The sequence below is a fragment of the Vespa velutina genome, chromosome 8, assembly GCF_912470025.1.
Source record: "Vespa velutina chromosome 8, iVesVel2.1, whole genome shotgun sequence".
NCBI lineage: Eukaryota > Metazoa > Arthropoda > Insecta > Hymenoptera > Vespidae > Vespa > Vespa velutina.
Window position 1 is genome coordinate 364,974 of NC_062195.1, and position 25,027 is coordinate 390,000.

The following is a 25,027-nucleotide window of genomic DNA, read 5'->3' on the forward strand; positions in this document are numbered from 1 at the left end:
AAGGAAATGGCATGAGTTGATCGAGGAAAATAAGCAAATTCTTTACGCTCGGCGTTGTTACTCAGGCGAGCGTAACCACCGTGCTAACGGAAAGGAGACCCTTTGCGCCTTTATCCAAGGCGCTTATTTCTTCGTTTATCGGATTTCTCTCAAACGAGTGGAACCGAGTGGGCGAATGGCTCGAGTATATGGAACAGCCGATCTAAAGTTAGACGTCGGTCCGTTCTGGAAATAGATGTTATGAGTGCGAGGACAGGACAAGACACCGGCCTATTATGTTTGCGCCTCGGCTTACGATGCTGACGATCCTAAAAGAAAAAACGCAACGAAGAACGCAAGTACTTCTTTGCTATCGACTATTGCAAAAGTACACTTATGGCATTTCTATATTCGAATGTGATAAAGGAAAAGGACGATTGGAAATTCCTTTTCGAATTAAAAGTACGAATCGATTAAAAGCGTCGAGAATGACGCAATCGAGTGGTTCCCTTGGCAAAGACTATCCGTTAGAATCCGTTTATTATTTCGCGGTAAACTCTTCCTTACTATCTCGCTGTAACGCGGTCGATGCGCATGGCTGACAAGAGCGTGGTTTTACTACTTGTAGTAAGGTCGGCGCTACGAGAGCGACGTAACGTTGTCGTATAAAACGTCGTCGTCGAAGAATTTGTCGGCGCGCGCGCGCGCGCGCGCGAACGCGCTCGCGCGTCCCGAGGAAAATCTATTTGCCGAGTGGCAACGTCTATTTCGAGAGAAACGGCACCTACGTGTACGAAATCGCACCATTGACAACGAGATCTCGCTGAATCGTTTCTTGCCAATATACTTACGAGTTTTGTCACCATTATGCAATCGTTCTATAAATTGAAGAAAAAGAAAAAAGATACTTATTATTTTATTGCTAACCGCGTTAGCGAATTTTCTCGAGAGGGATATTACAAAAGCACCCTTGCTATTCGCTAGCAAGAAAAAGTTATTATACACAAAGTTTGTATATAGATTCGTACATTGGCGAGTGTACGTTCTTGAAAGTGGTGACACTGTAACATGACCACATTCTATTCATAGAATTTTACATTTCAAACGCATCGTTTTACGCGCCGGCAAGAACAATCCTGCGCGACGTTTCTTATATCGTCGGCCCTGAGAAGGTGAAATATACACGGGAGGGAAAAGAATGCGTTCATTATCCTTACGTTCATTATTTCATTTTTCCCACATGACGAGTGCATCTAAAAGTAAGAACTTCTTTTCGGCCTCTTTCGTTCTTTTCGCAGTGTACTGTAAAAAAACAAAAAAAGAAAAAAGAAAGAGGAAAAAAAAGAAGAAAAAAAAGAAGAAAAAAAAAGAAGAAAAAAAAGAAGAAAAAAGAAACAAAAGGAAAAAGAAAAAAAGCGACATTGAGAAAATCCAGCCTGGTTTCTACTCGGTTACATGTTATAAATCTGATTAGAGCTATTATGACTGCGTCATAGATCTCTTATCTTTGAAAGAGACATTAAAAGATAATGCGTCATTAGAAGAAATCCTTTCGTGCCAATGGAATGGATGGATGGATATGTTCGTTTGCATTTGCGAAAGTCGTCGTTGATCGATGCACCATTGCAAATAAGATCGTATGACCGAGCGCCATGCATTCGAGATCGAGGGAACGCTCGATGATATCGGATGGTCCAAACGAGAAATGATCGGCACGATTCCAGAAAGCAGGCAATCCCCGATAATCTCGAAATAACGAAAACCCCGCCTCCTCTTCTATGTATCACGCGCGCCATGCAGCGAGTGCTCTTCTAATCGCGCATCGTCCATCTCCCTTGGACCAACGAGCTTGCACGCCCGCGATCGCTCTATCTTCGTTTCATCCTCTGCTTGCCCGTCGATATTTTTGGTCGTTGCTCGAGCGAGACGACGGATAACTGTGAGAGAAAGACAGGCGACGAGCGCGAGAAGAGATCGCAGTAACGAGGGAGAGAAAGAAAGATATATGTACATATGTATACATATGTATATAAGTGTATATATGTAACATTTGTACGCGTCGAGAGAGTGAGAGAGAGAGAGAGAGAGAGAGAGAGAGGGAGGGAACGAACATCGTGAAAACCGTTAGCGCCGACGGCGTAACCTGAGAGCTTCTCGGACCCCGCGACCATATATGTCCGCCTCTTGCTCTCTCTCTCTCGCTCCCTCTGCCTAGCTTTACGTCGCCTCGTCTCTCTCGTACTCACGAGCTACATCTCTCTCTCTCTCTCTCTCTCTCTCTCTCTCTCTCTCTCTCTCTCTCTGTTTCCCTCTCTGATCCAGAACAGAATGATGCTAATAAGTTACCGATAGCTTCCGCCAATAACAAACGATTCGTAAATTCCATAAATCGTATGCAATTGCATACAAAGAGTTCTCTTCGAATTTGTACGCGATTCGATTCTAACGAATCTACGTGAACGATCGTCGTTATTACTTTTACGCGATTTTACAGAATTTTTACGTTCCATTTTACGATTCGTCGGCAATTAATAACAACGTTTTTATGCTTGAAAGTCGAGTCGTAAGAAGGGACGACGTAATTGCGTCATCTTAATTTCTTGAAAAAAAAAAAAAAAAAAAAGAAAGAAAAGAAAAAAGAAAAAAACGAAGAAAATGTCGTTCTTTGTACCGTTACATCAAATCTAAATTACTTGAAAAGTAATCATGAAGAACGTATAGATCGCTTAAAACTAATATACTCACACCATCCTTAAAAGTTACCGTCGAGTAGTCATCAAGGTACATCGGAGCTGTTTCCTCCTACCGTTTTTCAGCGAGAATGTCCGTTAAGCGTTTAAAAAAAAAACGTTAAAAATTCGTGCAAACGAATCCGATCGGAAAAGTGAAAACTGGCGCCACCTTCAGAATTTGGAAACTCGAACATTGGTAATTATCGATAACCGTCGATCGTGTCATTACCGACGGATCGACCGACGTTGTCGACACATACTTTGCATTAATTTAGGGGCACAGGAAACTGGTTGCGTAAATTGGTAGGAATAAGATATTGAATGAAATAATGTAATAAACGAATAATAACACGTACATCGACGTTTTATGTAAATAGACAGTAGGTACGCGCGTACACGTACTACAATGAGTAACACAATAACTAAGTCTTATAGTCAAACAAGAAAATAGTAAACTTAAACTAACGTAATTAACATCTTTATGTGCGCTCGATAACCATAACAACGTGCACGTTCCATTCTTACGGGAAGAATGGAGGAAAAAAAAAAAAAAAGAACCGTGCATATGTATATGTGCTTATAATTATATACATTTTAAAAGTTCGGTGCAACCAATCGATAGAAAAGATTACGATTTTTTTTACTAAACAAAATATACATCGTCTCTCTCGAATCTATCCGATCCATTATAACAAATGTTTACTTGAAAAGTAGTGAGTAACTATTGACCGTTGGTAGTAAGAGATAAAATGAGATTAAAGGAAAAAAAAAAAAAAAAAAAAAAGAAAAGAAACGTTGCAAATATATAAGCGGGACCGTGATTTTGTATAAACGTAGTATCCACCCTTTCATCGTGATCGTTGCACCGAAACTGGCACACGACTTCTCTAATATTTACATTTTACAACGATCAAACGTATTGCAGAAAACGTGATTGACGTGCGAACGTGTGTTATTAGGAGACGATTGAACAATTACAATTTATAGCCACGTAATACGATTTATAGCCTTCCTCGAAAAATACTCCGACACGTTTCTAAGTTACGATGGCGGTCACCTTCTTAACGGCGATCAACGACGGCGATCGTCGACAATGTAGGCATCTTGAATATCTAGATCGGCAAAAGTACAATACTTTACAGGACACTGTCGTCAATTTAATCGACTTTACAAGGCATCGACTCGACGAGATGATAGACTCTGAAGATAATAAAAAAAAAAAAAAAATCCTTGAAAGCGAATAAATTAGAAAGATGTACAAAATTGGTTCTGTAGGAATCAACACAGAGATACATAGATATTTCACCGAATCGCATACGCGAGTGAGATTTTTCGTGCATCTCGCGCGTAATGCTAATCGTCGTAATGCTAAACGAACTCTCCTCGTACCAGCGATGATCTATGGAAAGAAAAGGGGCTCTCGCGCATTAAAATTCCATTCACGATTAGCGATCCTTGAAGGCGATCCTTTGAGCGAACGTATAAGTCGCGCGTCGTCCTAACGGTATTTGGAGTAGTAATGCTCTAATGTCATCGAATGCTATTGCTCAATGCAAATCCCGTCGCTCAACGACGAATACAACAATAAAATTACTTGAAACGTACGTTATAGGCTTGAATAATATAGGAATAATCGGAATAAACCTGACGTTGCGCTAACGTCGATAGATAGTAGTCGGTACAACGGACTAGCGTAAAAAAAAAAAAAAAAGAGAAAAAGAGAGAGAATAAATATAATGGTGGAATAGAATTTGCGTGTAAAATCTAAATGAACGTTTGTAATAAGAGTTAGAAATCGCGATGCCATTTTGGAGATTTAGGAAGAAAGGGAAACCAAAAGTCGTTAGTACGAGCGGCACGAATCGTGTCTCTGACTCGGGTTGGATGCAGGTGAGCGCGTACCAGCGACGATAACGATAATTGAATGTTGCACAACATGTCGTCGTAATATTTAGCAACGTACAGTCAGATCTAAACCTAACTTTTATATACGTTCCTACGACTCTCCTCGAGTCTCGATTCAAGCGTGTAAACCAACTATGCGAACTAACGTGAAAAATATTGTATTCTCAGCATTGTACGATTGCGTTCTAACGCGCATTCTCGCTGCTACTTGCTACTTGCTATAACTCGGTTATCTCATTTCGTCGTAATAACATTTTTACAATTGCACGTTACTTGCTATTTTATCGACATGTAGGACACGTTATATTACCGGACTACATATTACACTTTCTATTACGTTTTCACGACTTCCTTCTATCTCGATAACCGCAATAATGCATTGACGTTATCGTTATTTCTTATCGATGAAAAATTCCTTCCGATGATCGGAGAAACGCAAAGTTCCTTCGCAACCCAGACGCAAACTTTTTCGAACGGCTGATAGTGGGAAAAGTAAGTGGATACAAAGTTTGACGGAGAAAATATTTATAAAAGAGACGATTAATAACGGCGTTGCGCTTATCTTTCGAAGATCGGTGTCAAAGGCGACACGATGAAATCGTATGTGTACGTTCATTTTCCTCGATCCTAGAGGCGCACGAATCTGGAGGAGAATAGCATCTTGCGTTTCCATCGTACGTGGAAATATAATTTTTCAAAAACTATTCGCGGCTAGCTTCGAGCCAATACCAAAGGCGAGTTCATCGAATTTTTGTCGCGCAAATACGAATTTTTGATGAAAATGAAGAATCGGCGACTAGCATTCGGGAATAAATTATCGGCGACTCGCTCCCGAGATTACACAAAGTTTTAAAAAAGAAACGAAAAGAAAAAAAAATATCTTTGACGACAAACCGATTGCGAAAGACGGGAAGAGGAAAATAAGTAGGAGGAGGCTCTGCCTAACGAACGAATATCCGGAAGTATTTTGCCGCGAAAATGGCAGGTAATCGCGGTAACATCTTCGAGGAACGAATTTACCGTAATTATCCGTGTCTTCGTAATTACGTATATCCGGACTCGCGTTACCAACCGAACGTTTCTCCACCTATATATCGTATACCGATTTTCGTATTCGCATTCGCGAGAGGATTCTCTCGAAGGAACGAGAACACGACGATTTGTTGTCCTTTCTCTCTTTTCCCATATATATATTGTGTATATAATCTATGCTATACCTATATCTATCGCGTACCTTCATCACGCGATCTTCCCGCTTAAAACAATAATTAACAAAGCCAACGAACGTAACGCGTCGCGGTTTTATCGCAACGACCGGATGGATGTAATCGTATGTGTACGTTCCTTTTCGATAAAGCGCCTTCCTCTACCCCGCTAGATAAAATTTGGCCAACGGAGATTTGGCTCGTTCGTAATAATAATATCGATGAGTATATAGAGAGAAAGGGCCGATAAAAGAGAAATGCAAGAACCAGAAAGGATCGCCAAGAAATACGAAGAATCACATCGTGGCTTTTAGATCGATCGAGATGATACCGTGTCCTTTCAATTTTCGTTTCTTTTTGTGCTTGCTTGTTTGCCTGTTTGTTTCTTTCTTTCTTTGTTCTTCTTAATTAGCCGACTTAATAATTAAAGTTTCTGAACGATGTCGAATTTGTCCTTGAAGCCGATCGACTCCTTCTTAGGATCGTACTTCTTCCGTGCCGCCAGCTGAGCCCTGAGCTCCTTCGCGCTCATCTTCAGGTTCAAACCTTGCCGGGGCTCGTTGTTCCCGGCGACGGTGCCGTTGCCGGTTCCGTGTACGTGTGCCTCCGTCGTCTCGCTGTTTCTCGACTTGGTACTGCCGTTTTCCCGAGCGACACTCGTCTCTTCGTTTTCGCTCGACAACGAGGACATCGTCGTCGACGAAGCCGTCGTCGTCATCATCGTCGTCGTTGTCATCGCTATCGTAGAAGCATTCACCGTCGTTGCCGTGCTATCGCTATGCTCCGTGTCGTTGGACCCGGTCGACTTTCGTGCATTCTGAAAAAGAAACGGAATTTCTCCGTATAATTATGAGGTTGAACAAGTTGGAAAAAAAAAATCTACGAGGGCGAATCAACGCAGAATAAAAGTAGAGAATCGAAAAAACTCGTCACGTTCGCGTCCTGACCAATATCCCTCGATACCGGTCGATGCCGGTGAACTATCGACGAAATGCGTATCACGTACCAAGGTCAAACGTACCTTCCTCGCGTGCCACTTTTCCTCCAAATATTCCTAACCGGACTCTTTCTCTCCCTCCTACTCTTCGAGTCGTCTCCACGATAACCGATCGTGCCGTTCAGAAGAAAAAAAATGATTAGTCGAGAGCGCGCGGTTTTTCCCGTCTCGATGATTATCTTTTAAACTATTACCTACTGTCGTCTAATAGCTGCTGCTATTACCACTACTTTCTCTATCTTCGGCGCGAAGAGGAAAGACAAATTTTCGTCGAGCGTTTCTGTCTCTACGTCGGCTAATCCTTCGAGATAATAGACGGAGAGAGAGAGAGAGAGAGAGAGAGAGAGAGAGAGAGAGAGAGAGAGAGTAGGATTGATTTTCGTGAGATATCACGATGACCTTGATGAGCCTGATGCAATTCTGAACGGTACTTAAAGGAATTCCATCGGTTAGGCCTATGCGCGACGAAGAGAACCGGTTTCACCGAGCACAAACCGTTTAAATCCCTTCGAAATAATGTTAGTCGGCTATCGTGCTGACCGACGCTCAAAGCCCCACGATTTTCATATCTGCTGCTACCCGTTTCCTACAAATTTTCTTCCTATTTCAAACTCGACTTTATGAGTCGATAAATAGTCGTTACGTTGAAACAATAGCGAGGACACTTGAAACCGTGTGCACCGAAATTAATCGCTCTTTGATATTCGATTATACGCTTTGTTACGCTACTAAACGGCTCGTTAAATCGCATTAGAATGCGTTCGCGCGTGCGTCATCGCCCCATGCGCTCTATCTATCCTTGCCAGATTTTTCGCAGATTTAAGAAAAAAAGGAAAAAGGAAAAAAAGAAAAGAAAAAAAAAGGGAGAAAAAAGAAGGCAAATCGATTTACATAACCGCGGGCAGCCGTTGCCGATAAGAGAGGGAATGAAGCGTATTTGTGGAATAATTTACAACGTAGCTCTCTCAAAGCTACCTTGAAACGTTCTACGTATAACCAGCGAACGACGTTTCACCTGCTAAACGAGAGAGGAATTTCGCGGCGACCCAGAAAATACAACGTTGAACGAGTTCGATACACCGATATGCTACTGCTTTGAAATTACCCTGACGCGAGCACACGTCGTTTGTCGTCTGCTTGCTCGCGCGCGCGCGCGCGAGCACGTGCACGCACGCACGCACGCACGCACGGCCATTTAATTATTCTTCGAGGAGAGAAAGGAGAGGCTGCTGCAATCGCTTGCCTGCCTTTTTTCCTTATTTTTTTCTTCTTCTCTTTTTTTCTTTTTTTCCTTTTTTTTTTCTTTTTTTTTTTTTTTTTTTTTTTTTTGGAATACCCGTTATCCGAATACGAGTATTCCTCTTCGAGAAAATGCGGACACACATTCTTTTTTTCTTTAGCATTTAGCATAGACTCGATTTTCTAACTTTCAAGCATCGATTTCGAGTATCTTCTTAACAGGGTTATCGATAATACGAAACGATCAATGTGTAATAGTAGGAGCCCGCTAGGAAAGAGATCACGCGATATACTTTGAAAAGATAGGTATCCACAATAAAAGCGAATTACCGAGTAGACACATATAGGAGGAGAGCCGGAATTGACGCGAACGCGGAATTTACGTAAGCTCATCGAAGACCGGAAGAGAGCTCTCGACCATATCGTAAGAGATCATCGAATCGAAAAACGAAAGATGATAGGCAAAGTCCCTCTCCCTCTCTCTCTCTCTCTCTTCCAAGTGTAACTAATATTCTCGACGTGCTATGTATGCATATATATATATATATATATATATATATATATATATATCGAGCGAGAGAATTTCTAACGATTCGTCGACGTAACGCGAATATATACCCAATTAATGCACCTAACGTCAGAAAGAAAGTGTTATCGTTTCCCTTTCGTTTTCTCGCGCTAATATTCACGCGTCGATAGATGCATGGGCATGTGTATTCGAACGAATGAAATACCGATGCTCGCGCGCTTCGAAAGCCCGCGTAATACAAATTCGTTCGAATACGAGAGGAAGAATTCAGGGCAGCGTATTAGCCAACGAGTACGACGAGTTACGTAATTGGAAACGCGAGGAGGCTCGTATAAAGGACGAGTGTATCTATCTATCTATCTATCGATCGATCGATCGATCGATCGATCGATCGTAAATCCCAACGAAATGAATCGAGCTCTCTAAAACGGAAACATCCGGTAATTAGTATCTCTGGCTAATCGTTCTCTCCGATAAATATTCTTTTTCTCGTTACGTGCATCTATCCGTACACCTAACCATATCTACGTAGATACATACTACGTAGGTGAGTGGGTGTACGGCATTGTTGTGTTGCGTCGGCCGGACTTGAAAATCGCAGGCACGATTTCGCGCGATAAATCGCATTGAAGATGAGAAAAAAATGCCTATCCGAGAATCTTTTGATAGAGAGATAAGGTAATAATAAACGAAACGTTTCTTCTTCGACGAGCAAAAATGAAAGAAAACGAATGAATTATGGAATGTAATTAGAGACGATTTACGTTCGTACGACAATAAAAGTGTTCATTACACGGCCGTTTTATCTTCCCCGGTAGATGAGTCATCAATCATCCTTCCCCATCATCCTTCATTCCAGTCTCAAAGAATAATTTCATAAGACACGTCGGATAATTAGATCGTTTCAACGAAATGATCACGCGCAAACATTTAGATAATTGTATAACGCGTGTTGATTATTCTCTCGTTAGTATCGGATTCGATCGATTCGTCGATAAAGCCCATTGAGATAAGCGATTAGATAAAATTGAGATTTTTTTCCTTTCGGCCGTTCCTCAGGAACGAAACGAAAGGATGACGGCAATGAAATTTGCGTGGGCAGACTCGGAGAAAGTTTCGTCGGTTGTTTGATACGCGATAAAACCGATGATAAACCGGGGAGGACGTGAATTATCATATAGTCGGGTTGCTTCGAGACGAGAGAACCAACTAAACGAGATATTTAATCGTGCTCGAAAAAAATCATACTACGTACTAACGAAACTATATAATATTTTTATAATATTTAAAACATATCCAAGTACCGTACATCTTAGAAAGCGAAACCCCATGGATTATAGTTAATCGCTATAATACTCTTGCTTCGATCGAATCCATATACGAGCATCAACGCGTGTTGTCGCGTGTTTGGTCCCCACTGAACCTTAATAAACTATAGACTGTCTTTAATGAAAATTATCGCGTAAAATGTGTCCTCGTTACCTCTTCCGTTCCTATTTTTTATTACACGCGACACGTTCGCGCTCTCGTTCTTAAGTTCAAAGCCCTAAGAAGACAGAGATAGAGATGGAGAGACGACGACCGAGTCATCTCAATTCGCGCATTCGTCTTATCTTGCACATATACTTATGTGTACATATATATATATATATACATGTATATATTTCCGTAACGAGATTATGCGCTGTAAAAACATTTCATTGAGTTAAATGCAATCACCTTGCACCGTCTCGAAGATCGTCTAAGCCAAGCGATCCGTTCTATCGATATTTTTATACCGATCGCCGCAACGTTTTCCCTACGCATCTATGACTTATCTCGAAAGACATCGAATGATGAATAATGCTATTTTTTCTTTTTTCTTCTTCTCGAAATAGACGTTTTGTCCGACGAAGGTAGCGTTTCTTCGACTTGTTATCTCCAAGCCGGAATAAACACAGATGTTGGAAACACTTGTACTACTACGTTTCCCGAAAGCGAAATCTACTCGTTGAAAATCGTTAGGAGAGGAATGGAGAGAACAAACAGCGGCATAACAGGTATTTATAGTTCGAATAAAATAACCTATCGGTCTGGTCACGTGCTTCGTAACCGCGAAATTCGCCGAATTGCTCGAGACGCAGACTCGCTAAGGAAAGAGGAAAATAATAATTAATCATTCTAAAGATCCTTGAAAATATTGTTTTCGTACGTGTCTCTGGAAAGAAAAAGAGAAAGAAAAGAAAAAGAAAAAAAAAAGAAAAAAAAGAAAAAGGAAAGAAACTACGACCTCTAAATTCCTCATACGTTACGTTCGAAGAAGGACGGAAAGTAGATTCTTGTCTTTTTATATTAACGACGATGCACCAAGCGAGATAACCTATAAAAAACGAGTTTTCCCACGTTGCTCCGTCGCCTACGAATGCCCGACAAATGACATTTCTTTATCCATTAATAAGTAATTAGTGCGATCGATTCGTAATACTCGAGAGGAGCAGGATCGCAAGCAAAGGAGAATCATCGAAAGAGAGAACGATAGAGGGGGAAGAGAGAGAGAGAGAGAGAGAGAGAGAGAGAGGGTGGGGGGGGGCGAGTGGGAGAGAAAGAAAAGACTCACCTCGTCGGCGGAGATGCCGTGGTCCGATCCCTCCTCGTGATCCACGCTGTTCGGATTCCTCTCCGGCGTCTTGATCACCTTGACGTTCGCCATGGTGCCCTTGACGATGACGTTGTTTGCCCTGAAGTACTCGTCAGCCTCATGATCGAGCACCAGGAGCTTGGTCTCGTTCGGGAACGCCTTGATGCGTTCGACCACCTGCTTGTGAGTCTCATTGGCTATGTTAATCTCGTTTACCTCGATGATTCGATCCCCTTGCTTCAAGCCAGCAGCTTGGCTCGGGGAACCCTCATCCACCTTACCGATGTACTGCCCGTTCTTTCCTTTCTCCGCGTGAAGATTGAAGCCGTAACCGTCAAAGTCATCCCACTTGACGATGTGGCAAAGACGTGCGTAAGGTGTCTTATCGCCCTTCAGGGACGACATTTCGAGACTCGCACCTTGACTTTCCAGATTTTCCGTCGCAGAAGGGATGAACGGACGACACTCGCGATCTACGCGAGCTATCTTATTCTCGATTTACGCCTTTCCTTTCTTCCTTCCTTCCCTTTTTTTGTTTTCTTCCTTCCTCCCCTACTCTCCCTTCTTCCACACCTCTCTTATATACCCGAATATATATATATATATATATATATATATGTATGTATATATGTATCTATGTATGTATGTATGTATGTATGTATGTATGTATGTATGTATGTATGTATATATGTATATATATATATATCGGTGGCACGTACGAGACCGCGTGACGATCTTTCGAAAACGACTGGGATTAGACTGCTTCCTAACCGGCGAGCGCTCAATCGGGTACCAACAGGTACGACCGTACACGAGATCGGCGGCGAACGAACTAAAGGTCGGTTCGCGCGTATGCGGGATCGTAGGGACCAATCGCGTCATCTCGCAACCGTATCGGGGCCTCTTAGTACGAGGAGAGGGAAGCTCGATCGAGAAGGAGGGAGATAAAGCGAGCGAGGGAGGAAGATGGAAAAGCGGGAGCATTTGTCGCGACAAAATGTACGCGACACAACGATCCGCGAACGCGAATTCAACGCGTAATGGGAAAATTTATGAAAAACGAATAACTTTCAAGTGCTTTTGTTATGCCGTCAGAAGTTCTTGCGTATATTCGTTGGTTTTTTTTCCCTGATTCTTTCGTTCCTTTTTTTTTTTTTTTTTTGTTTCGAAATCTACACACGTTAATTCCAACGAGACGGAAATTAAATCGAGCTTTAAACGAGAGCAAGAGAAAAAGCAAGTTTCGACGAAGATGGCAGGCGCGTCTTAGTCGTTGTCGTATCTACGACTGCCCTCATGCGACAGGTGAACGAAGCTTCATGAATTTCTTCGTACCTGTCGAATAATGGAAATGCGGCTTGGCACGTACGTATCGTACGTGCTGGAATAAAAAAATTTCGATCAAGATATTAAAATTCGTTCATCGTAATTAATGCAAATGATGACACTCGTTTAACCTACCTCTCTCGTTCTGTCACGAATTTCTACGAAAATTATTAACGCCTAATGAATCTACCTAATGACTTTACATAGACACACGTACACTTTGCGTTCCATCAAAGTTTCGAAGCCGTATTATTTACATGTATTATTTACATATACGCCAAAAGCAGATAAAATTGCAGCAGGAACACCTGTTGCCGATCTTTGTAGAGTTCGATGAATCATGGCTTCGTTAACACGTGTATAACGAATCACGCAATGCGTTGCTATGCCTTTCCGGGCTTACGAACGACGGCGTTGAGACAGGAAAGAAGCGACCTTTAATCGTCGCTCGCACGTATCCGACATTGTTTCTTAGAAATAAAAGAGAAATGTACGCAGGTTGCATCGAAAACGTGCGATCTTGAAGAAAACAAGATTTCGTCGGAGGAAATTACGCGAGAGGCTACAGATCCTTAGCTATTTCGCTAACCGGCCGATCCTAAAACTTTGCATTCTTCGCGCATATCCACGTATTCCTGGTAAACCAGGCAAAGACGTGACTTTCAACATTTTTCCACGCGCTCGTGTGCGTCCACAGTACTCCATAAGGAATAATGATCATAAACATACAAAAGAAATTTTAATTACCGGCAACGATTCTATTTACAAGTATGCTGCTTTATCGGTTCGTCGATAAGCTTTATATATCGTCGAAAGTCCAACGAAATAATTGCGAGAGAGAGAGAGAGAGAGAGAGAGAAATGAATAAACTATCAACCTTGAAGAAAAATTATCGAACATCGAAACGAAGAGACGAATCGTATCCAAGCGATAAACGAGCGATAACCTCGCCAGAGCTGCGTTTAAGTCGACAAATTAATTAATAGTAAGGCGTGGATTTGCTTTAACTCGGTACAGCGTAATAATGGGTACGAGGCGAGAGTGTGAGAACGTGACGTAAGCACACGAACAAAGCAATGACACCGTTAACGTTTGCGCGTGTTTTTTCAAAAAGTTACCGAGCGAAATGATAAGAGGAAAAGGCTCGGTTAGATCCTCGAGATGACGTCTATTAACGGAAATGAAATATTTCCGAGAGATCGATAAGACCATTTCTTATGGAAAATTTTATTCGAAGCTGACAAGAAATTATTTTACATAAATCGTAATCGAGTTGTCTGTATTATTTCTTTTTTTTTTTTTTTTTTCCTTCCTTCCTTCATTTTTTTCCAACGTTCGAACAATATTTCATGTTAGTCATTTTAAACCATTTAAACGGTTCATAAATAAAACGGCGTCTCCGTGTGCCAGTCACGAGACGGTATTACGAAATAACAAGGATAACCATGCACAGCAATTATGAGAACGTCCATGTTCGATCATGCTACCGTCTTTTCGTTTCCGTTTATTATTCGATATTTTTGCGCGAGTATCCATAGATAAAAAAATTTCGAGGATACATGGAACATGATTTTCTTTCTCTTAATCGTTTTTTCTCGCACAAGAGAATCGTTTATGAAAATACATGTTTTCGAACAATAGAATACTGCAAGGCCATCTTCTATGTAAATAAGTATTAAGAAGTTAATGAGTATTCTTCGTTTGTCATCTTTAGAGAGAGAGAGAGAGAGAGAGAGGGAGGGAGAGAGACCAGTTTTATAAGAATTTCATACAAGCTTTCTCGTTTACGAGATTGTAAATGTATTCGTATCTTATCGACGATCCAAGAAACGAGTGACTAGCAGACTGTTTGCTTATTTTACATATACAAACGTTTGATGCATACGAATACATGCGCTTTCGTTGTAACGACGAAGGAAACGAACATATTTCACTTTCATCGTTGGTACGTGAAATCACTGATGCTAATAATTAAAAAAAAGGCCGATAATGGAACGTACCTGGCAGTTTGTCAATTTTACCGACCTGAACGCAAATTTGCAAGCTAGTGGCCCAAGTCGATCTCGTGCCGCACCTGGCATGGCAGTAAGTGCGGTCTGCGCGCGAAGAGTGCGCGCTGGCTAGCATGCTGACAGATGAGAGAGAGGGAGAGAGAAAGTAGACGTAGCGGTTGTTGGAAGAATCGTAAGAGTCGTAGTTGATCGTAGTCGATGCCACCGTACGGTACGGCGAGCGTCTTTTATACATTTAACCTATTACAAAGCCACTCTCGCATGGGTGTTGAAAGCGACCGTCTCGTAGAATGCGCAAGACACGTAGGAACGCGCGTCGTGCGTATTTTTTGGTTAAGTAGACAAAGATAGAGAGAGAGAGAGAGAGAGAGAGAAGAGAGGAACTTGACGTACTCGACGCGACAAATCGCCTGCCAAATTAGACCGAAAATGTGGAGTCCTACTCACGTACAAGTGACAGGTAAGAATCGACGAATGATACGTCATAAGGTTTGGATCATGCCAATGACTCGACAGGTGGCTCGGAGCAAGAGAGATAGATAAATTCACAGATAGAACGGAGAGGGTATATGAAATAAGAAAAGGTTAGAAGAGCTATATAGTAGTAAAGTCGATTAATAGAACACGTAAGCCGAGTAGTTACGTGTTTGTCCTCCATCGAGATGTAGGCGGATGAAACCTTTCAAGTACTATCACCACGTTGATCGTGGAATGCGTTTAGAAAGCCGAACCATCGACTTCGATATTAAGAGCAACGAATATTCCTTAGTACGAACGATATGACATGATTTCCTCTTCCATCGTTTTTCGTCAAATGTTTTCGATGAAACGCCTATCGAGACGTCCAAGGACGATTAGATCGTCTCTATGTAAAGAAAGAAAGGCGCTCCTTCTCCCGCGCTTATCGCGTTCGAAAATGCGCGCCTAATTCTCGCTCTCGAAGGACGAGCTGATCGAACCGTATAAAAACATATCGTCGTTCTTTTTCTACCATACGTTGACTTATTCGATATTATTGCAAATGTTTTCGTTTCTAAATTTACTTTACCTCGATATACACGTAGAAACATCTTTTCAAATATTCCTAACGTTTGATACGTCCGTGGATAACGGGTTATGCGATATCCATGCATTTCTCTTAACGTGTTTATTTCTCGTTGACCTCAAACGCCAATGGACAGACAGTTCGACCGGACGATAAGTTTTGAAGAAAAATATACAAACAATCTCGATAATACGCGTAAAATATCGAAACGCGTATGTCCCAAAGAAAAGCAAAATAGAAAGGTAAATATTTGTAATAATATTTTGGTTTTTTCAGAGAGATTATTTTCAGCTCTCTACGAGTCGACAGATTCGAGCTAACGGTTTCACGCTTGAGATCCAGAGAGCCGTGGTAGAAAGGTTTTTTGCCACGAGCTTAACACGAAGAATATATGACGAGCGTCAATTATCATCGTAGGCATACGCGCGTATATACACACACGTTGTGTGTGTGTGTGTGTGTGAACATGCATAGATGATCTTCTTCGTGCAAGATGGCCGCACGGTTTCGCCGTTTTCTCGATGCCTTAATATCCCTATAGAAAATAGTCGTGTGAAAGCTCTCGTATAACACGACCCGGTGTGTTGCTCCCCTTTTCGTTCGCGTGTACGGACCGCTAACTCCCTTCGATCAGTAACGTAGTCGTTTGGCGACAGGCCCTTGTTAAAAATTTCTATTCTCTAAGATAGATCGGAATCGTGACGTATCTTCCATCGGATTTCATTGTTTACGCATTTGTTAAAAGCAAATTGACGAATAATTCGTTTCGTTTATTCTCCATCTTTTACATCGAAAATTTAACAAGAGCCAATGTGTCTCTTTGAGAGGCGGCGTGCGACGTCGATATTCGTTGCTACGTCGTTGGACGCAACGAGCGTTAAAAAATGCACGCTTCCAACCTGGACGACATTTGACTGACGGTTAGGTCTTCCTTTATGGACTTTGACCCACCGCCGACTCAAACTTCTAATCGCGAAAGAATGCGAGAGAGGAATTTTCTCAACAAAACAAACGAATTCATTCCAAAGAGAAAATCGCACGAGAGTATATCGAGGGTATTTACGGATTCGTCTTTTCTTTTCGTTATAGGCATAGAGAGATTGCTAGGGGCGTATGTATGTATTATATATATATATATATATAATAATAATATGCAGTGGGGCGGTACCGAGATACATGGATACATACCAACGTAGAAAACTTTTTCTCGTCAAACTTCCCGATAAGAGTGAACGCGATCGCGTTCGGAAAGTTATAAAGCGAGCCTGGTATGTGGCTGATGAAAGTCAAGCGATGGTAAAAAAAAAAAAAAACAAAGGGAAAGATATAGAGAATAGAGCAGACAAAAATAATGTCGAACGAGTATTAATAGGAATAATTTTGATTTTGTTCGCAGTTCAAAGAGCGAAGGGGCTATTGACCAAAGGAAAAAACAGTGAGTATATATGTATGTATATGTGTGTATATATATATATATATATATAGAGGGAGAGAGAGAGCACAACAGGATATGCGTATTAAAAAGAATCTCCTTATTCGCCAAGTGTTCCATATAAATCGATGTAATCGAACGAATAACGAACGCGTCAGCGGGATCGAGTTTCGTGACGAGTAATTAATAATACACACATTTGCAGTTTGACGACCAATTTTATCCGTCTTGTTGAACTTGACTGTCGCATCGTTGACCCAGATATTATAATGTCGAGTTGGACTTTTGAGGTTAAGTATTTTTCATTTAGCTTAGGTAAGCGCGTAAGCAATTCGACTTCGTCGTTCCAAAGTAAATAAGATTGCAACAGAGGTTAAGAATACCTCGAATGCCGTAACGCTCGGACGTAATTCGTGCCATTTATCGCGAGAAATCGACGTTACTCGAGTTATGGGCCGTTACGAGAATAAAATGTAAAAAGCAATAAATAGAGAAAATAAAGTCTTTTTCGTATCGAGCGAATTCCTTTTTCCTTAATCAACCGATCGAGATTTCCCCTGTCCACCACCCACACGTAAACTTTTAACCTATCTTAACGCAGAGACCAACGATTGCTTCGTGACGATTGCCCTCGGCAAGGAAAAGTACCAGACCTCGGTGAAAGAAAAGGCTTCCAAGGACGTGGAATGGCACGAGGAATGCGAACTGGCCATACCAGAACAAGGAAATACCGCGGAAATCGTCCTCACGGCATTGCACCGTAACTTCCTCGGCGTCGATGAATTTCTCGGCACCGTTAGCATTCCCTTGGCGAGTTTCGACGTTTACGAGAGACCCAAGAATAGATGGTACGTAAAGTGAAACTATCGGAGATGGATCGATTTTATACGGAGATACGGTTGCTTTCACCGACTATTTGTGTGTGGTGTGCGCGCGCGCGCGCGCGCGCTAATAACGTTTCGCCAGAGAAGATGAAATTCTCGGTGCATATACGCCGCGTATGCGTGTGTACGAGATTAGATCTAATATTAAAATTGAGCACACGATGAGAGTTTATAAGAGGCGAGCCGTAAACGCGGGCTACGTTGGACAGAAGCCAACGTACGTACCGTGCACACTTTATGCATACGTGATGCGTAAACGTGTGATCGTACGACGAGGAAAAATAATCTTCTCCGACTTGAGCTCTTAGTTTCTCTCGCCTATTAAATTCTAACTATGAGCGTTACGTCTTGTTTCTATTAGGTATACGTTGTGCAGCAAACCGGGTAAAGAGAATACGAAAGACAGGGGCGAACTCGAAGTGAGGATTGGGTTTATAGTGAAGGCTGGAAGTTTGACCGATCTCACGAGGAAGGAACGACACAAAAGTTCCCTCGGACAATTGTCGACCGCGGCCCAATCCATCGGGGGTAGTTTGTTGAGTATAGGTAGTATCGAGAAGCGAAAGGGATTGAAAAAATTAGCCAAGTCTATTGGTAATCGCGTCAAAGGAAAGAGCAAAAATAAATTGAACAAAGAGAATTTGGACGAAAGGGAAGAAGAGAATGGATTTCGTGCTACCAGCCAAGAACCCGGGGAAGCCGATCCTGGTGTGATCAGTGAGGACGAGGACGAATTTACGGTGAGCTATTTATTATAATCTGATATATAATTTTGGAATAAATATAACGTATTTTTACGACGTTTATTATCACACGTCACACTCATTCATTTCAGTTCGATGATCTGTCCCACAAGAGTTCAGCCTCATCGTTGAATGCGCCGGCGGTTGCTACTGTAAACGGTACGAAGAAAAGCAACAGCGTGACGTCGGTCGCATCCGCTGCGTCCTTCGGTCGCAACAATGTCGGCCACGAGCAACAACAACAACAACAGGCACCGGTCACACCGACCAACGTGGCCCCCAACAAGCCGCCGCGTTTCGCCACGAGTTCCTCGACTTCGTCCCTATCCAAAATCGACAATCAAAAGGAGGACGAATGGGGCCTGAAACTTTATGGGAAACAGTCTAACGCTCCCAAGAGGTCATTTTCCAAATCGTCTCTCTTATATCCTAATTATGTCCTAGACTCTACATTTATTTTCTTTTCCTCCCGCTACCCCGTTGATACAGATGGGAAAGTACCAAGCTGAATAATCCAAAGATTCTGGTAGATGAGCCGAAGGACGATAGGTCGGATCTCTCGCCAACGCACTCGCCATCGCCGTCGTCTAGATTTAGAGACACCTCGGAACCTCCGAGCCCAGCTCCGCGTGAAATTATCCAACATAAGATTAACAAAGACGAGAAGCCGGCTTTGATCAAGGATAAATTTTCCAAGGAGAATAATTTGAAGGATAAGAAGGAGGAGAAGTTTGTCACGCGGAGTCCAAGGGAGGAGAAGAACGCGAAGAAGGATAAGAAGAATAAGGAGAAGGAGAACAAAACCAAAGAAATTAAAGAGGAGAAGAATCGTCCTTCCTCCTCGGAAAGGATCATCATAGGGGGAGAGGACGCGTTTAAGGGCGAACATTTAACTAAACATCGGCTATCCCATGAAATTCTTTCTCAATTTGACGGGAAATCTAGAGAAGTAATAATATATACATATATGTATATAGATGTATAAAGAAGAGAATCTTCTTCTATCGCATTATATAATAATGAATCGTTCATGTTTCTTTAGGATTTGATAGAACTGACGCTACAGCTTCAAGCGGAAGTAGCGGACAAAAAGAAACGTATGGTCGATCTGGAAGATTACATAGATTCGTTGTTGTTGCGTGTCATCGAGTGTTCACCTCGTTTACTACAGAATCCATTTCAAACGCAAAGGCGCCTATCGTCTCCTGGACATCAGTGAAAATCCACACGTGTTCTTCCAATCGAACTGATATATATATATTATTTCTGTTAAATAATGTCATTTTATTCGCAATGTGAGGCGCCTTATTACTCTCGTTCGGTCATTCGACGTTAGAGAATGTTTGTGCTTTTAACTTATTCCTCGTGACAATCATTTTAGCGTATAGTCCTTTTTTTTTTTTTCTTTTCTTCCCGCCCCTTTTTAATAATTTCCACAAATTTATGCATCGTTAAGTTTTAGTAGTATAAATCTGGATAATGGTCATTGCTTGCCTGTTACTTTGCCGTTAATTAATATCATGCATTTAGTAGCATCCAAGCATGTATCGAGCATTTTCCTGTCTTCCCAGTATAATAACAGAACACGAATCCATGGAGGAAATAAAATTCGCGTTTTTTCTTACTACCTATGTCCGTCCAAATTAACTTACTGTGGATGATATGTCAATATCTATAATAGATCTTTATAATTCCAAATAAATTAATTGAAAATGGTAATGAAAAAAAGAGACCAAAATTTTAAATATATTTTTACATGTATAGAAAATTGAATAAAAAAATAAATATACTTGTGCCTTATGTATATCCGAAAGATCTAATGGGTCAAAGTCTAGATGTTGTGTAGTTATTTAATCGATTTATCCTATCGTGAGAATCCTGAAATATTGTTACAATAAAGGAGAAACATTTATACGAACGAAGAAATGTCAATTATTCTTCTCAATGATTTCTAATATTTTCATTATTCTTCATCTTTGCCTATGTTTCTCGTCAACAATTCACTTTTACATATGAAACGTAATATATAACGAAGTACAATATTCGTCAGTAGTTTTAAAATGATTACGGTTCTTCATCAGGCCCGATTTTCTAATGATTTATACCAACGATGAAAACAGACGTAATTCTTGATCAATTTTGACGAACGAGATCTCCTTTCAAAGACAAAGGTTTAAGCGAGGACGTGGCTTTTTCGATTTTTTTTTGAAAGAACTTAATGTTCTTTGAAAAATATCGTATAAGAGAACAGTGTTTCTTTCAAAATAATTTATGCATAAACAATGAAGCCGTTTTAAAGATAACAAGAAAGCCATGTCCTCGCTTAAACCTTCCTCTTTAAAGTGAGACCTCGTTCATCGGAATCGGAAGATTTCTAAGAATGTACCCCTGTAATAGGCTCTTCTTGGCGTAAACGCTTCTTTACGCCACAAAGGTGCTTTATGGGAAGAAGCTCGTGTTTCCCAATATTGATTCCCATATGAACGCTTGAGCGTAAAACGATTTTCAAATGAAATAGAATGGAATTTAATATCTAAATAAAAGTTGAATTTTGAAATCGACGAGTAAACGTGTGCTTTCGTTTAATGTCAACGAAAATGGATCATCTTATAGGAAGAAATAATACTTAAACGATAGTATTAAATGCCGTTGAGACGCATCGTTATGTCGTATATGTAACTTTCGTCTCTCTCTTTTAAATACGCTCCAATTATTGATATTAATTTGAAAGGAAAATAATAAATTCGTTTAAAATGAGGAAACACTTTTCAATCTAGTCGAAAGTGTCTTCGGAGACGTATGATTCTTTTAGCCTGACGTATGATTCTTTTTCTTGACTTTTGTCAGATCGATTGGGTTATTACTTTTATCAAATGGAAAAATTTCTCTCGCACTCGATTGTCACAGGTTACGCGTTAGAGAGATATATAACCTATACGAACGATACGACAGTTTTACGTAGGTTTTAATAGTTCATATTTTGTCCGTAGTGAGGTCGCTGAGATCTTACACGCGTAAATTAGCGTATAGTTTTGACGAGTATTCGTATCATTGGATTTCGCATAATCGAAATGCGAACCGCTCGTTTCGTCGAGTATGTCCGTATCCTGAAAGTTTCATTTGCATCGTCCTTTCTCTTTAAAGTAATTTTAATATTAGCTCCTTTGAGAAATATCCTGTAGTTAAGTAATAATGACGGATGGAACAAGAAATGATGATACTAATACTTTTAATTCTAGATCCGGTGAGTTATTGAATTTTCGGTCATCTTTTCTTCGACCCCGGCCTTGAGAGGTTAGGTTTACCTAGAAAACTCGTTTGAACATGGAAAATCCTTTTGTATGTAATCCTCGTATCATCGTTTTGTATAAATTTATTCAATTATTAATTAAATTATTTTAATAGAGTGCGTTAAATCGGTATGTAGCCCGTTGTTATTGGATAATTTATTATGGAGAAATAAATCCGATTGGATTCGTCTTCGAATGTTAACCCATGATGTATATTTTGTCAGGGCGTATAAATTTTCTTTGAAAAATTGTATAATAAAATAATATTTGTCGTTATACAGATCGATCGGACAACCTAATGATATCAACGGCAGGACCAGTGGTTTTGTATTCGACCGCACAAGCTTGGAAAGCACACTTCCATCGCTGCCTTGCACCCGATAGATTATCAGAATCATCCGACGGGGAGGAAGATTTGTCTCAATACGAATTTGAAGACGACCTCGAATATTTAAGATCGTTGGATCCAAAGGAATGGAAAGATCAAGACCATTACGCTGTGTTAGGCTTGAGAAAACTTAGGCACAAGGCAACCGAAGATATTATTAAAAGAGCTTGTACGTAAAGACAGTTCAAAGTATACTCTATAGGTGAACGTAGGTGTTATGTCGTTTGCAGATCCATAATCTAATAAATATGTGGATTTCTAATAACGTGGATTACAGATAAACAAAAGATATTGAAGCATCATCCGGACAAGCGTAAGGCATTGGGAGAGGAAATACGACCGGACGATGACTACTTCACTTGCATTACTCGTGCATGGGAGACACTCGGAAATTCTACGAAAAGACGTAGTTACGACAGCATAGATCCTTATTTTAACGATGATTTACCGGACGAGAAGGAATGTAGAAATAATTTTTACGATATCATGGGTAAAGCATTTAAGGATAACGCCAGATGGTCTACCAAAAAGCCGGTCCCGCTTTTAGGTGGGCCAAACACACCCAGGGATAAAGTAGAAAGATTTTATTCTTTCTGGTACGACTTTGACTCTTGGCGCGAATACTCGTATCTCGATGAAGAGGATAAAGAGAGTGGGCAAGAGTAAGTCTGTTCGAACATTTTATTTCCCGCGCATAAAGATAGTATATTATTATAACGAACGATGTTTCAGCCGAGACATGCGTAAGTGGATCGAGAAAAAGAATAAAGCTACGAGAGCAAAACGAAAGAAGGAAGAAATGGCAAGGATACGTACCTTAGTTGATATGGCCTATAACGTAGATCCTAGAATAAAGAAATTCCAACAGGATGACAAAAATAAAAAGACAGCCGCGAAGAAGGCAAAGCAAGAGGCTGCGAAAGCTCGACAACAGGAAGAGGAGAGAATAGCTAGGGACGCTGCCGAGAAGGAAAGATTGGAAAAGGAAAAGCGCGAATCCGAGGAACGTGCAAAAATGGACGCGTTGAAGCAAGAGAGGGAGGCACAGAAAAAGGCACTCAGGAAAGAGAGAAAGGCGCTTCGTGACTTTTGTAAATCTAACAATTACTTTGCCGATAGCTCGGCCGAAAGTCTGAAGCACATGGAGAGCGTAGAAAAGATCTGCGAGTTGTTCAAATTAGTGCAGTTGGAAGAAGCCATGAGGAGACTGCAGAACGGTGGTAGGACCGCTTTCGTCGAGCTGATGGAAGAAACGGAACAAAAAATAGAAGCGGAACGTAGAGCTGCTATAATAAACAATGACGCGCGTAATACGCCTGAGAAACAGGTAAAAGCTCATACCGCGCCGTGGAGTGAAAATGATTTGCAACTTTTGATAAAGGCCGTCAACTTGTTTCCTGCTGGCACGAATCAACGTTGGGAAGTAGTGGCCAATTTTATCAATCAACATAGTACCTCGTCGAGCAGCATCATCACGCGCGACGCCAAGGAAGTTTTGGCGAAAGCTAAAGATTTGCAATCTACCGACTTTAGCAAGTCGAGCTTGAAGGAACGAGCGAATAAAAATGCATACGATAATTTTATCGCTGAGAAGAAAACCAAAGAGGGTATAGAAGAAAGGATGCCGGCTTTTACGGAACGCTTGGATCATCCTCTTTCCAATGGAATATCATCATCGACCGACGCGAAAGACGTCAAGAAGGAGTCGCAAGCTTGGACGCCCGCGGAACAAAAGCTTCTCGAGCAAGCATTGAAAACTTATCCTACGACGGTCCCCGATAGGTGGGATCAAATAGCTGGATGCATACCAACTAGAACGAAAAAAGAATGTATGAGGAGGTATAAGGTACGTTTTCAAAAGAGATATCATTTTGAAGTAACTTTATGCACGTTTAATCAACAATATCTTGTATTTTCGTTTCTTTTTTTTTCTCTCCTCTCTTTTTTTTCTCTTTCCATAGGAACTCGTGGAGCTCGTCAAAGCGAAAAAAGCAGCACAAGTCATGAAATAATATTAACTCTCCTTAAGATGAATTTCTTTGTAACTTATTCGTTAATTAATTATTACCATTTTCTATGTCATTTCCAATTTTCCATTGTAGGAATTTCAGTTGATACGAATCGTAAGATGAGAATGAATCTTAGATATTATTGAATTCCTGCCAATGTACATGACGGTGCCTCGCTTGTTGGACCTACATACACGCGTGTGCGCACCATAGAAATCGTTGTAGTTTTTGTTTCTCATTTCGTTCGAATTCATGTTGTTCGTGTGCAATAGAATACTCGTTGCACCGTTTATTTTATTTTTTCTCTTACGCATTGCGACATCATTGGAACCTATAAACGGAGAATCGGACGAGATTAATCGTTTGGACATTATTTGCTTTCTTTTCTTTTCCCCTCTTTCTCTTTTCTTTGTTTGTTCTTTTCTCTCTCTCTCTCTCTCTCTCTCTCTCTCTCTCTCTCTCTCTCTCTCTCTCTCTCTCTCTCTCTCTCTCTCTCTCTCTCTCTCGCGTCAACTCGAATATCGTGTAAGTAATGTAAAATACAAAATACTTAGATCGACCGTAATTGAAAAGAGAGGTAATTACTTTATAAATAAAAACAGTAAGTTTTAAAAAGTGCATCGCAATAATTTTTCCACGTGAAACGCTCAACGATGGTTCTTTTCGAAAAGCATATTTTTCATCGAATTCCGATT

The 25,027-nt window shown here is 40.9% G+C and overlaps 3 protein-coding genes across 6 annotated transcripts; 2 read left to right on the plus strand and 1 right to left on the minus strand.

The window, feature by feature from the left end:
• Positions 1–3,048: 3,048 nt before the first annotated feature.
• Positions 3,049–12,245, minus strand: LOC124950987 (Na(+)/H(+) exchange regulatory cofactor NHE-RF1). The gene is made up of 2 exons (XM_047498640.1): positions 11,183–12,245; positions 3,049–6,638 (listed from the first exon to the last, which is right to left on the minus strand). Exons 1-2 carry the CDS (start codon positions 11,606–11,608, stop codon positions 6,246–6,248), a joined length of 819 nt encoding a protein of 272 aa, XP_047354596.1. The 5' UTR covers positions 11,609–12,245; the 3' UTR covers positions 3,049–6,245.
• Positions 12,246–14,711: 2,466 nt separating this feature from the next.
• On the plus strand, positions 14,712–20,479 carry LOC124950961 (rab11 family-interacting protein 1). Of its 2 annotated transcripts, XM_047498573.1 has the most exons (7): positions 14,712–15,001; positions 16,983–17,021; positions 17,620–17,866; positions 18,264–18,642; positions 18,738–19,045; positions 19,135–19,594; positions 19,688–20,479. In XM_047498573.1, exons 1-7 carry the CDS (start codon positions 14,971–14,973, stop codon positions 19,862–19,864), a joined length of 1,641 nt encoding a protein of 546 aa, XP_047354529.1. In that variant the 5' UTR covers positions 14,712–14,970; the 3' UTR covers positions 19,865–20,479. The 2 variants fall into 2 exon arrangements, with proteins under 2 accessions (XP_047354529.1, XP_047354530.1); XM_047498574.1 differs by lacking the exon at positions 16,983–17,021.
• A 1,183-nt stretch (positions 20,480–21,662) lies between these two features.
• On the plus strand, positions 21,663–24,947 carry LOC124950957 (dnaJ homolog subfamily C member 2). Of its 3 annotated transcripts, none has more exons than XM_047498566.1 (6): positions 21,663–21,788; positions 21,885–21,889; positions 22,217–22,492; positions 22,601–22,985; positions 23,056–24,169; positions 24,285–24,947. In XM_047498566.1, exons 3-6 carry the CDS (start codon positions 22,234–22,236, stop codon positions 24,333–24,335), a joined length of 1,809 nt encoding a protein of 602 aa, XP_047354522.1. In that variant the 5' UTR covers positions 21,663–21,788; positions 21,885–21,889; positions 22,217–22,233; the 3' UTR covers positions 24,336–24,947. The 3 variants fall into 3 exon arrangements, with proteins under 3 accessions (XP_047354522.1, XP_047354521.1, XP_047354523.1); XM_047498567.1 differs by having other exon boundaries at positions 21,748–21,788; positions 21,885–21,984; XM_047498565.1 differs by having other exon boundaries at positions 21,708–21,889.
• The last annotated feature ends 80 nt before the right edge of the window (positions 24,948–25,027 follow it).

Coding starts and splice junctions, on each gene's coding strand:
- LOC124950957 (XM_047498565.1), top strand. CDS start 21,838: ATGACGGATGGAACAAGAAATGATGATACTAATACTTTTAATTCTAGA. Junction 21,890..22,216: donor TACTTTTAATTCTAGATCCG/GTGAGTTATTGA, acceptor GTCGTTATACAG/ATCGATCGGACAACCTAATG. Junction 22,493..22,600: donor AGATATTATTAAAAGAGCTT/GTACGTAAAGAC, acceptor CGTGGATTACAG/ATAAACAAAAGATATTGAAG.
- LOC124950987 (XM_047498640.1), bottom strand. CDS start 11,608: ATGTCGTCCCTGAAGGGCGATAAGACACCTTACGCACGTCTTTGCCAC. Junction 6,639..11,182: donor ACGGCATCTCCGCCGACGAG/GTGAGTCTTTTC, acceptor TTTCTTTTTCAG/AATGCACGAAAGTCGACCGG.
- LOC124950961 (XM_047498573.1), top strand. CDS start 14,971: ATGTGGAGTCCTACTCACGTACAAGTGACAG. Junction 15,002..16,982: donor TACTCACGTACAAGTGACAG/GTAAGAATCGAC, acceptor TTTTGTTCGCAG/TTCAAAGAGCGAAGGGGCTA. Junction 19,595..19,687: donor TTGACGGGAAATCTAGAGAA/GTAATAATATAT, acceptor ATGTTTCTTTAG/GATTTGATAGAACTGACGCT.